The sequence below is a fragment of the Archocentrus centrarchus genome, chromosome 18 (assembly GCF_007364275.1).
Source record: "Archocentrus centrarchus isolate MPI-CPG fArcCen1 chromosome 18, fArcCen1, whole genome shotgun sequence".
Classification (NCBI taxonomy): domain Eukaryota; kingdom Metazoa; phylum Chordata; class Actinopteri; order Cichliformes; family Cichlidae; genus Archocentrus; species Archocentrus centrarchus.
In genome coordinates this window covers 5,591,901-5,604,855 of record NC_044363.1, presented here as the reverse complement: position 1 = coordinate 5,604,855, position 12,955 = coordinate 5,591,901, and the positions used below count along the sequence as shown (strand labels likewise).

At 40.9% G+C, this 12,955-nt stretch overlaps 1 protein-coding gene across 1 annotated transcript; it reads right to left on the bottom strand.

The window, feature by feature from the left end:
• Positions 1 to 285: 285 nt before the first annotated feature.
• LOC115797338 (alpha-tectorin-like) lies at positions 286 to 12,404 on the bottom strand. Its single transcript, XM_030753898.1, has 19 exons — positions 12,278 to 12,404; positions 10,384 to 10,463; positions 8,408 to 8,493; positions 7,806 to 8,024; positions 7,550 to 7,630; positions 7,283 to 7,382; positions 7,081 to 7,210; positions 4,984 to 5,227; positions 4,619 to 4,775; positions 4,407 to 4,494; positions 4,214 to 4,276; positions 3,665 to 3,867; positions 3,441 to 3,572; positions 3,161 to 3,348; positions 1,969 to 2,120; positions 1,623 to 1,868; positions 1,378 to 1,540; positions 1,083 to 1,169; positions 286 to 782 (listed from the first exon to the last, which is right to left on the bottom strand). The coding sequence occupies exons 2-18, from the start codon at positions 10,427 to 10,429 to the stop codon at positions 1,083 to 1,085; spliced, it is 2,385 nt and encodes a 794-aa protein (XP_030609758.1). The 5' UTR covers positions 10,430 to 10,463; positions 12,278 to 12,404; the 3' UTR covers positions 286 to 782.
• Positions 12,405 to 12,955: the final 551 nt, after the last annotated feature.

Genomic DNA, 12,955 nt, shown 5'->3' with positions numbered 1-12,955 from the left:
TTTTGGAATATATCCACCTTCTTGTCTCGATAATAATAATAATAATAATTTTTAACTTACTTTATTCTGTTTTTTTATCAGTATTTATTTATTTTTCTGTACACTGCACTGCTGAGCCTTTGGGTTGTGTTTGGTTCTTAAAAAATGCAAATTAATAAATATATTTGGAAAAACAACAAAAAACAATATACAGCTGTCCAAAACCCAGGATTTACACAGCATCCCACCTTAAAGTCTGTTTAAACAGTTTAAATTGTGGAAACAGAGAAAGAATCCAAGCTCAGGTTTGTTTTTACCCACACCCTTTATTTTTTTTATCTTTTTGGAACAAATAGGAAAACAATAAAAGAGACAGAGCAGAGCGTCAACTCTCAGGTTCAGCTGACCTGTTATCAATAATGCAACCTCCAAAAAAAACAACATAGGAAAGAAAAACTCACAGAAGGTCACCGTGATTGTAGGGTTGATTTGTACTGTTGTGTGTTTTCTAAGCGGAAGGAGGGAACACACAAAATCTCTGAAGAATTCAGTAACAGTAAAGGTGATGATTGTCTCACCACTTTAAGTGCAACCATACAGCAACCATACAGGAAATAAATCATCTTAAATTACAACCAATGAAGAAAGTAAACAGGAGGTACCATCGGCTAAAATAAAATATCTGACTGTTAGTGAGCTCAACCTTTCACACATCCAGGATTTGGATCAGGACCAGTCAGAAGTCAGGGATCATCGTGGAGGTCGGCAGCCTGTCAGTCAGTCCGGGTCAGCATGGAGAGCATCTGAGAATATAAACCAGACCAAACTGTGACTGCTGAGAAACACTCCTGTCCTCTCTGTAACCATCCCTGAGACGGACCTTCACCCTGATCCTGGACTGTCAGGCTACAGAGGAGCATCCAGGACATTTGACTCTCTCAGCAGATCATTAAATTCATCAAACTCATTGGTGGGCAGTGAGCTTACAGACTAACATTTTAATTTAACTCTTTTCTGCTTCCACAAGAAATAAACAAAAATCAGCACATTTGCACAAACATGCAGACTTCTCAGAACAATGAAAACAGCAGACTGTGTCTTACCTAATGAGTCCAGGTCATGCTGATCAAGGCTTCACCTTCATATGTGGCTCTGGCAGATCTGCGTCTGCGAGCAGCTCCATTACAAGTCTGAGGACAAAGAGACAAAATCCAGACTTTAGAAGATCCACACTGATCCTTTCATTCAGCACTGAATCTGCTGAGAGCAAACATTTGAGCTGTGTGTGTGTGTGTGTGTGTGTGTGTGTGTGTGTGTGTGTGTGTGTGTGTGTGTGTGTGTGTGTGTGTGTGTGTGTGTGTGTGTGTGTGTGTGTGTGTGTGTGGCAGTGAGGCCTACCGGGATGCAGCTGTTTGCCTGGTTGGGACACAGGTGGAGTTTGCAGTGCAGGTAGACATTACCAGAGCTCCCACTGAACTGGAACATGTTGAAGGAGAAGTAGGTGGAGGTTCCCACTCCGTTTTTCTCCACCTCCACAGTCGGGTCAGCAGGGTTTGCACAGCTGCTCACAGACAGGAAAACACTCTTTGTTCAGGAGTCCATGAGATCGATCAAAAGGACATGAATCTCTGAGTCTGTCTCACCCGTTTATGATCAGGTCATATCTCAGACTGCTGGTGGGTGATGGCTGGTCAGTCGCCCAGCAGGAGTCGGTCACCAAGGCGACCATACCTCCATCCAGCCCATCAGTCTTCAGCTCCACCCAGATCTTCTGGTTCAGCTGCACTTCAGTGCTGGACTCCACAGCTTGTGTGCGGCCGGCGTCTGAGAAGCTCTTCATGGTCAGAGTGTAGTTCCAAGCTCCAGATGTGATGTGCTGGATCACAGAGCTGCAGAACACAAACACAATTCAGCTTTCTTTGACTCACTAACCTCATGACAAAAAAAAGCTTAAACCAATTCAAAGAAAAGCTCACGGCCACCACACACCTGTCTCTGATCCTGAAGGTCTCAGTCTTGTTGTCCGGCTGAGTGTGGACGCAGGAGAAGTCGATGTAAACTTGGTCCTGGCGAGTGATGATGCCAGAGGAGCTGTTCTGGGTCTTGATGGTGTTTTTGTAGGTGATTTGGCTGTTGTTGGTCTGTGTGGTTACATAATCAGATGTGAGCGAAGACGTTTAGCTGACTCTGTGGATTCTTTAAAAAAAAAGCTGAAACCTTTTCTGTTTAAGCAGGCTTTCTGTGGACATTATTTTTATTCTTTTTCTTTTTAATATGGTAATGTTAATGTTTTTAATCTGGTGTTTTATCTGTTTTTTTGATATTGTGTTTTAATTATTGTAAAGCGCTTTGTGACTTTTTGTCTGTTAAAAGAGCTATATGAATAAACTTTACTTACTTACCTCTGATCATTTTTGCACTTTCAACATGTGACAGTTTTCAGCCGGTGTTAAAATGACCTCGCAATAGGAAGTAAAGGTAATAGTGAACTGGACCAGTTTTCTTTGATTGGGAAAAGCTAAGTGAAACTAAATTGTTTGCAATCGCTACTGCTGATTTCAATCTGAGAATCTCAGCACTTTGACTGCACTTTTAAGATCATGGGCATCTAATTCAGTAGTTTATGGTAAGTCTGTATCCTTACATTTCATTGACACCTACAGTGAAAGGTTTATGTTATCTGCCTCTTATTATTATCTGTGTGTTTGGATTGAGCCCATCCAGTTTATGGATCATGTGATATACTGTATTGGTTAGTCATAATATTTTTGTTATAATCAAATGGTTATGTAAACAGGGCCATTCATCACTCAGATGTCAGAATGAAGGACCCTAGTCTCCCCGATACACTTTATCCAGGTTGTTTGCAATGAGTTTTAAATCCAGCAGATGTTATTGAGTGACACACCAACACTGTGGTGAGACTGTATTGACACAGTATAAGAATCAGAAGCCTTCATTGTCATGAAACACAAGTGGCTGATGAAATTGTGACAGCTGGTCAGTGCATAAGGGGAATGTGCCCCCATGAGGCGTCATCTACCCATCACTGCAACAGAGGTCAAGGGTGAAGCCGAACCCATGAAAAGATCCAAACTAGAGCAGAGCAGGAGAAGTTCAGCAGAGTGCTGGAAGAGTTTCGGCTGCTTGGAGAAAGTAAAGAGGAGAAGGTCAAACCCACCGTGATCACCGTCCCACAGCTGTTGCTGCTGTTGAAGCTGAAGGTCACCATGTGGGTGAGCTCGTCTATCTGACCCCTGCAGGTCGGGTCGTTGAGGTGTAAGGCAGAGTAGTCGATGCCTTTGTCCTCCAGGAGACAACCGACCAGAGTGAGTGAAGCAGAGTTCTCCCTGCAGACTGTTGGATCACCTGAACATCATAATATTGGTCAGAAAAATCACAGTTAGAAGTTTTCCTCCAATCTCATTCCTGTTGTCATGTTGTTGTCACAGCTGTCGTACCCAAAGAGTCCGTCGATCTGTACTTGGAGGCAAAAATGGGCCGACAGAAGCAGCGAACGTCTCCACCGACCGTCTTCTCACCACAGAACTCGTGATCGCTGCAGGTCCTGTCCTGACAGAAGGCCTCAGGAGCTGCAGAGGGACACACTGACAGATTATTCTGGAAACACGTAAAAATCCAGAGTTCAATTCTTTAGAAAATGATTATGATTATAAAGTCTTACAGCAGCCGGCATTTGACCTCCAGCCCTCCTGAGGTTGGATGTTCTGTAGACTGCAGGCTCTGGCGTAGGCCTTCAGGAACTGACAGTTGAGACCGTCCACTGCAGGATATTTGCACAAAGTGTCGGTGCAGGCGGTTATGTAGGGCTGTGGGTTGATGTTGTTGTTACAGGAGGTGAAGGGCGCCTCCTTCAGGAGGTTACAGCTGTGCCACAGATGGAAAAACAAAAAATGAAACACAATAAATGATCATCTGTGATCAGCTGTGTTTATTTTCCATTGGTGCTGAAGTCACAAGACATTAAACACGTGCTGTAACATGTAATTTACCACAGAGATTTATGGAAGGTTGTTTCTGCGATAAAAAAATAATTTAATTAAGAAATCATCATCTGAAACTCGAAATTTTGAGTTGATTTTTTGGAAATTTCAACTTAGTAACTCTAAATTTCAGGTTTCGAGAAAATGCAGACTGAGTGAAGGTCAGCAATCTTCCACAGAGATCAAAGTATAACAGAGACAGATGTTTCTGTCTGGATCAGTCTGCTCACCGTTCAGTCACATTGTTGCAGTTGATCGTGCTGTCAGCAGTGTCGTTGTACTGGATCTCACAGCTAGGGGGCGACACACAAGGTCAGGACTGTGCCCTGCTCAGGCTCATTAATACAAACAGACTGAATACCTGCTACTCATTCATCAAGCAGCAGCAGTCAGAGGGACTCTGAGCTTGTGATGAGGTCTTACCTGGTGGAGCTGTACTCAGAGAGCCTCAGTTCACTCAGAGACCTGCTGGAGTTTCCACACAGACCCTCCAGAGATGGAGCAGCAGGTCCTGCACAGGTTCAGGACAGAATGGGAGTCAGATCAGCATCAACATTCAAACTGGATGAAAACAGCAGATCAATAAATATCAGCACCGTTTATATTACATGAATTAGACATTTTATTTTCTGTACCTGTAAAGTGGATCTGTGCCGTGTAGCCGTCAAAGAAGACAGAGGCGGTGAAGTTGGAGAGCGACAGCTTAGCAGTGACTCCAGTTTGGTCCTTAGAGAGCTCCACACCGTGAACCAGCCGAGCCGAGCTGTTGAGGGTCAGCGTTGAGTCGTTCAGCTGCATCACAGCAGAGAGACAAAGTGGAGGAAACACTGAGTGAAACATCTCAAACACACAAACAGGCTGATTTCACAGCAACAACCACTGAAAGAATCTGCTTCTAATGGCCCTGAGAAGAAAGATGAGGAGACACAGCAGAGGAAGAGGGGAGGATTCTGGATCAGACTCCACTCTGACACATCAACTGTGGCTGTAGGCAGCTTACCCGAACTCTCCCACCTTGTTCCAGGTGAATGTAAACGCCCGGCCCGTCCAGACGCAGCGTCACACTGTCCAACAAGCTCACATCTTTACGACGCCGCTCCTGGAAGTTCGCCAGAACATGGAAGTCTGGGACCAATGGAGTTGAGACCAGAGAGTACGCACACCGATCCTGGATGGAGTTAACTTGGCGGTGAAAGTCAATGACAGTGGGGCCAGTCACAGTGCAGGTGGTGTCTAACACGCAGCTGATGGAAGCAGAACATTCAAGTCAATTCAATGTTTATGAAGAAAGAAATCACAACTGTCATTGGTGCTTTGACCTGACAATAACCCCAACGTTCAGATGACATCATAGCACTGTGTAAATCTTCCCTTTCACTCTTGCTGCTCTCCTTCTGTCACAAATCAATCTGTTACTTTGGATGGTTGAGCCCAGGTATTTAAATTCTTAAACCTTTGCTCACGCATATGAACAATTTAGAATAACCAATTAACCTGATCCCTCTGCTCCTCACAGCTTCACTATTACAGAAAACTGTATAATTTATTTACTTCAAGTAATTTATTAATTATTTTAACTAAAGCATTCCAATGATTATGTCACACTTTAATCTTTTTCTTTTTTTTTTTAGAAAATCCATTCCACATCACTTGAAACAGCCAATGCAGAAGAAAAATTATGAATGCACACAAAAAGCAAAAATAATGACAACTGACCACAAAACTCTCAGCTCAATCTACCAAAAAAATATTTAAAGCTTCATGGACCATGAACTCATCTAAGCTCCACATTATTTTTGAATGGGTCTGTGTATTCTAATGTAAATGATCCAAAGATAAAAGTTTTCTTATGTCTTGAAGACCCCAGAGGCAGGAAATACTTTTTATCATATCTCAGAGAATTTTTTCTTCCCTGGAATTCCAATATTTTAGGACTTAATTTGTTTTTAACGATACATCATTGTTTTCTACTTTGGCACTGATTGGTGTGTTTTTTTTGTTTGTTTGTTTGTTTGTTTTTTTTAATAATTCAGTTCAGTTTTATTTATAGAGCACCACCAACAACAGTGACCTCAAGGCACTTTTCACTGTAAATATCTGACCCTAAAATATCACAGCGAAAACCCCAACAATCAGAACAACCACCCTACTCTTCAGTATCCTAGGAACCACAAGTAATCCAGGCTGAGAGTGAAGCTCTATTCGAGTGATACGGTACTATTAGGTGTTTAAGATAAGATGCAGCCCGATTATTACCTTGTATGTGAGGAGAAGGATTTTAAATTCTATTCTAGATTTAACAGGGAGCCAATGAAGAGAAGCCAATATGGGAGAAATCTGCTCTCTCTTTCTAGTCCCTGTCAGTACTCTAGCTGCAGCATTTTGGATCAGCTGAAGGCTTTTCAGGGAGCTTTTAGGACAGCCTGATAAGAATGAATTACAATGATTGAATGTATGAATTATTTTCTTGGCATCACTCTAATTCATGCTCACCCAGCGTCATGGCGAGTTGAATTTTTCATGCATTTTATGTATTTTTTTTATTTATTTTTTTTGCGTTGTATTTTATTTTGAAGGCACGGTTTAAAATTACCATGGCGACCAGAGAGTGTTTGGGCAGAGAGGATATTATTCATGTTATGTTGCTCGTGCGATTTTACAAGGACGCAGCTGATTAAGTTGCATATGAGTATACAGTGAATTTACTTTTATTATTATATTTAGAAAATATTACAGTTTTTATGCCGGCCGTTTCTTTTATTTTGTTGTATTTATCTGCCACACCTTAAAGGCTGATCCGTGAACATATTGTCTGACATTAAACCGGTCCATGGCGCAAAAAAGTTTGGGGACCGCTGAAGTCTGAAGCTTTTATCAAACTCATATCAGCCTCAGTGTTCACTGATCTCTCTGCGTCCATCAGAGCTGCTTTTTAAATGAGTTCCTGCTGCTGCTCTTCACAATAAAAGGATTCTGTAATACAGACTAGCTCTCAGAGAAATTTCCTGGAACAGATTAATAATTAAATAAAATTTCTCTCAACAATTCTGTTTCTTCATCACAGCTTTTCTTCTAAATGCAAAGAGGACACATTTACCTGTAGTTGCCTTGACAACGCTCCAGGGGACCACAGCTAACGGCGTGGAGGACTGCTGTCGCAGAACAGGTGAGACTGGAGCAGATTTTTGGATCAGCGCTGATCACCGTGCTAGAGTTATACATTTTACCTGAGAACAGAATTCAAATAGTTCAGGTTCACTGAGTCCCAAAGTTGAGTTTGGAGCTTTAGATTGACTGACCTGAATATCTGCATCCACTGATGTCTACGTAATAAAACCCATAACTGACAGCAAGATTCACTTCATTGACTGTGGCACCATTAACCTGAAGCTCATACACCTAAACAGAAACAAACACCATCAATGTTACCACCACAAGGCGGAGACAGCTGACTGCAGACACAACAAGATGAAAACTAACAAAAGTGTTTGCATTAGATATAAAGTATTTAACACGTCTCATTAATATTAACACGTATAATTGTTCATAAACACACAGAGACTCACCACTGAATCAGAGATTACTTTGACCCCCAGCAGAGCTGCTTGTGTCCCCAAGTTATACAGATTGACAAAATTCTGTGAAGCCTAAACAGAAAAAATTCAGACACTGTCAGGAAGTTTCCTCTAAAAGCTTTCAGAAAATGTTTGTGATATAACCTCAGATTTGATTTTTGGTTTCAGTGTTTATGCATTAAATTTGAAGTAAAACAGTAAAAACTGAAACCAGTCAGACTGAACTCTGTCAAAGAAAAACACTCACACCAGAGCTGAGCAAACTGATCTGAACAAAGCACTCCAAAGGGCTCTGAATGGTTGGTAAATTTCCACGAATCAGATTTTCGTCTACAAGATCTCCTGCAGTTATCAGGATGAAAAATGAGTCTGCTCCATGTGAACGCTCCACAATACAGTCGCCTCCAGTTTCAGGGCTGAAAAAGCCGGTGAAACAGACGGTAACACTTCCACCTGTCAGGTTCACCTGTGGAAAATCAGAGACACAAGAAGTCAAATATGAACATGTTTTGTGCTTTGTGTCATTTACAGCTGAACTGTTGGTGTCAGAGCTGCTCAGGGTTCGGTCAGAGCTCTCACTCTGCTCCAGGATGCTGCATCAGCTGATGGTCACATACTCAGCATCACTGCAGAGGACATTAATGAGACTCTGTGCTAAAGAGATGAGCACACAGCATCAAGTCCAGCTGCCCTCTAAGGGCCTGAACCAGTGAACAGAGAGAGTGACCTTCATTAACTGCTGACCTTCACTCAGTGTGCAAACATCATCTCTGCTGCAGGTGGAGACTAAACAGCAACAATGATGGAAACACAAAGATCTTCTAAACCATCAGGCTGCATCCTACTCACATAGAGCCGATCATACTTCTGTCCATAATACGTGATGGGACATGAGCTGATGTCCACCTCTGAAGAACCAGTGAATGTCTCAGCACCTGAAGACATGGAGACACATGAGAGGTGAGAGCTACAGTCTGTTAGCTGGTTGGACAAACAGGGAAAGCTGCAGGTTGAAATATGGACTTCATGAAGGGATGAAACAGCATTTGTTCACCAGTTAAAAATTTTTACTTTGACACTCATCAATCATCACAAAGATCTTCCAGATATTAAAGGTAAAAAAAAAAAAACAAGATTTGGATCTTGTTGGATGATATGAAAAGATCATAAATGAGTTGGATAGAAGGAGATATGAACCAACTTTTGCAAACTTTAATCTCTGGAGTGGACTCCACTTTTCCCTTTGTTTTCTAAAATTTATATTTAAATTAATAATGTATTTATTTAAATATCCATCCATCCATCTTCTTCTACTTGTTCAGCTGTCACAGGGTGGGAGGCAGGGTACACCCTGTATAGGTCACCAGCCTGTTGCAGGACTAACAAATATTTACACTTCCATTCACGCATATGAACAATTTAGAATAACCAATTAACCTGACCCCAGTAACTGCATGTCTTTGGACTGTGGGAGGAAACCTCTGGGATAAATTTCTTATCTTGTTTCAGTCATATGAAACACAGCAGTGAGTACATCTTTTATTGCCTTGTTTTTAGAATAGAGAGTGGATGAACTGATCCAAACAGTGTGCAATGATTAGTGGATTTAAATGAAGGCTGAGCTTCTGGTGTGGGTACCATGTACGAGAGGCATGGTGGTGTTTTCTTAAAGGCATACTCGATGTGTCTGATGTGTGTGGTTTTGCCCAAATGTGATGAGCTCCGGAGACAGTAATGAGGTCATTCGTGTTTGGATAGATGTTGTGCACCAACCAATAAAAGTTTATTTTATATCTTGTAACTGCAGAGGTTTAGAGAAACTTAAAATATTTAACAGATTATGAATCTAAAGTGATGTTTTTGTTCAACGAAGACATGAGACTGAAGAGGATGCAATCAGCAGGAGATCACACAGTAATCTGAATTTTTTTTTCTTTTTACAAATGTATTTCTGACTCTTTCTGCACTCTTGGGCCAAAATGTAAATGCAGGGATTTAACTGCACATTGTATTCAAGAATGGACAAATATGAAGCCCATGATCAATCTCATACCAGATACAGATCAACGATGAATTTGATTGATTAGTTATATGGAGAGAAGTTTTATTCTAATGCACTCAGTCCAAACTCTCACGCTGATTATTTTCTGTTAATCAAAAGGAATAAACTGTAAAAGACAGAATTATTTGTGTGATAACCTAATTTCAGATCTTGTAACATGGTGTTAGGTTCATGAGGAGGTAAGTTTGGTAAAAACACCTCTCTAGAGGACACGTTCAGCACAAACTAATAATTTATAGAATATCTTGTAAGTTGAACAGAAAAAAAGGTCTCGGCTTTGAACTCTGAGTTTGATCACATGATGAGCTTCATAGTGGCAGGAAGTCTTTGGAAACCTCAGCAGAGGACAGGAAATCAGCTCGTTAACCTGATGTAGTAAATAAACAGAGACTGTTTGGATGTGCAGAGAGATTCAGATATTTTGGAGAGACGTCAAAGGTATTTTAAAAGAAGTTCCAGTGGAGCCAAAGCTGTTTGTGTTAAACAGTAAATGTTACACAAGTGATGTTGTTGGTGTCCTGGAGCAGATTGTTGTTTGTTTTCTTTGAGTTGTTGTTTTTATTCATTGGTTTTTATATTTTTCTGTTATTGTTAAACAGAACTTAAAATCATTTTAAAAACATTAAACTTTGCTGATGTTTGTCAGATTTAAAGCTTTCTCCATCATCACTCTTTGCTCCTCAGGCTGTTTCCTCTTTTTTTGTGTTGTTGCTACTCAGCTACTGTGAGGACAATTTCAAAATGGCTGCAGGTGTGTTTTTACCTGTGAGTGCAATGAGAGCAGACAGGCAGAGCAGGGGGCGGAGCATTTTGTAGGGAGGGAGCCAATCAGCTGACAGAAACCTGAAAAACACGCATTTCACATTGTTACACAAAGAGACAAACAACCAACAAGTAAACACACTAAAAACATTTGTCATCGTGCTGGTTAAATGTCTCCACGCTCCTTTATAAATCTGTATAATCTGATTCCTCATTTGACAAATTTTCTCTCTAAAATGGAACAAAACAAATTTATTGGAAATTTTTCCAAGTTTATTTTCCCAATCTAAAGTTTGAAGTCTTCACCATGGAGAGAATAATTAATAACTTCACTTCATTCTCATTATACAGACTCATAAATACCAAAAATTATTTCTTTTCTGATGTGCAGAGTTTGCTATTTGCCTTGAGCACAATGAGCTGTGTGTGTCTGTGGAAAACACACCTGTGCTGTGAGTGAAGGGACTCACTTTTTGATTCTGCTGAAAACAGGAGCACAAAAACCAGTTCCTGCAGTTTGAAATGGTTCATGTCACACTGACACAAACACAGAGCCCCGTCACAGCAACGTTAGAAAAGCTTATGAAAATTATGCATTACATTAAATTTCTCAACTTTACATAAAACCATCACATTAGTAAAACATCACACTTGTGTATGTAATGTTTTTGTAACATTACAGAAAAATCTCTGTGACCACTGAGCAAAGTTGTCATAGTGTCATCAGCTGGTAATGTTGGAAAAACACAAAAACACAACGTCTGCATTACTTTGTGTATCAGACAAACACTGACATATATTTTCACACAGAAGGACCGTGGAGTTTGTCCTCAAGCACATCAGGACATCTTGTGGATCTCCGCCTGTTTCTGTGTATTTATTGTTCTGCTTGTGCAGTTTGTTAACACTGATGTGCTGTTCAGCTCTGAAATGTGTGTGTGTGTGTCCACTGCTGTGTTACAAGAGGCAGAATAAGAGTACAGGTGTGCAGCAGTGTTAATTAACTATGACAAAATATTTTTGTCATAGTTTTCGTCAACGTCATGTTGAAAATGAGACGAAAATGTTTGGCGGGGACGAAATCCAATCAGAACTGATTTAATTTTGTGACAGGGCGGGACAAGTTAGGAAAACATCCAATCAAACGCACACTTGTGCAAATTTGCTCTAAACCCGGGAAGGACAAACTAGCCTGTGATTTGTCGTTACTTCCGATAGAACTAAGTTATGTAGACGATGTCAGCAGGGAGAAAGAGAAGAGCCGATGTATGGACACATTTGTCCTTTGATGTCCTTTGTTGGGTAAAAACACGACAAATCTTAAACAACATCTGCAAACCAGTCACCCAGATCTCCATGCAAAGGTAAGCATTTTAATGTCATGCAGGGTAAAGTGTTTTTCCCAGTTTAGCGTTTGTGTTTAGAGAAAATCTCCACACCACGGTGGATTAGCCTTTCCTAATCTTAGTCCTGAACACTGCCCTGTACCTGTCAGAGCGTCCTGCTATAAAACGCTCGTATTATCTCAGTAAGGTGGTGTTAATGATCAGGTGTGTGGGAAACAGGTGAAACACTAATGTTAATATTATTAATAAGATTCCATAACTTTTAAATAATGTTTAATTTCGTGTAAGTGTGTATAATGACTAATTCAAGGCAACTGTAGAAAAAGCATTTACATTTTACACCCTTTATATTTTAGTCGACTAAATCGACTGTAGATTTAGTCGACTATATTCTTACGATAATTTGTTGACTAAAACTAGACTAAAACTATAACTATTCAGATGACTAAATTATGGCTAAAACTAAATTACAATTTCATCAAAAGACTATGACTGAAACTAAATCAAAATTTGCTGTCAAAATTAACACAGGTGTGCAGCTCCTCTTACCTTTGGCAGCTCTGATGGAGGATGAGGAGGACGAAGGCTGTTCAGGAGGTTCTCTGATGATTCTGCAGCAGGTGGACGGACTCGTCTGTTGGTGTCTCTGTGAGGAGGACGCTGCTCTCTCTGTCCGTCTCTCTTTATCTGCATCCTCACTGCTGTCCACACCCAGGAGGAGAGGAGGGGTGGAGCCACAGTGGCGCTACCTGATGGAAACCTTCCAATGATGAATGCTTTTTCAGCACCTTGTTACACAACCAGGACAACAGCAGAGACACTCCTTGTGACTGTGTCACACAAACACAAAGTTCTTCATGCCATAGATGCCTTTTGATTTCGTGTAAAGCACCTGAACATTCTTTACAATATGTTCTGACTCTTTGTCAACTTTGATGTGTTCACATGTTTGCGTCTTCATCAGGACCTGAGGAGCAGCATTCTGTAGCTCTGAAGATGCCTTAAAGGTAAATCACAGTGTGCAGCTCTGGTTCTTGGACTAGGTGTTCTACATGAACTCGCACAGCTCCCCATTATCAGTCTGTGCAGTGAGAGCTCCAAACTCACCGCACAGACTCAGAGTTCAGTCATTAGCCAAATAAAATAATCCCAACAATGATTCGTGCACAGGTTAAATGTTAAACTGTCCACATTCACAGCAGAAATGAACACGTTTCACACTCTGCT

Excerpts from the sequence above, each read along its gene's own strand:
- LOC115797338 (XM_030753898.1), bottom strand. The coding sequence starts at position 10,429 with ATGCTCCGCCCCCTGCTCTGCCTGTCTGCTCTCATTGCACTCACAG. Across the intron at positions 8,025-8,407 it reads AGAAGTATGATCGGCTCTAT|GTGAACCTGACAGGTGGAAG; the intron begins GTGAGTAGGATG and ends GATTTTCCACAG. Across the intron at positions 1,541-1,622 it reads TATGACCTGATCATAAACGG|CTGTGCAAACCCTGCTGACC; the intron begins GTGAGACAGACT and ends GTCTGTGAGCAG.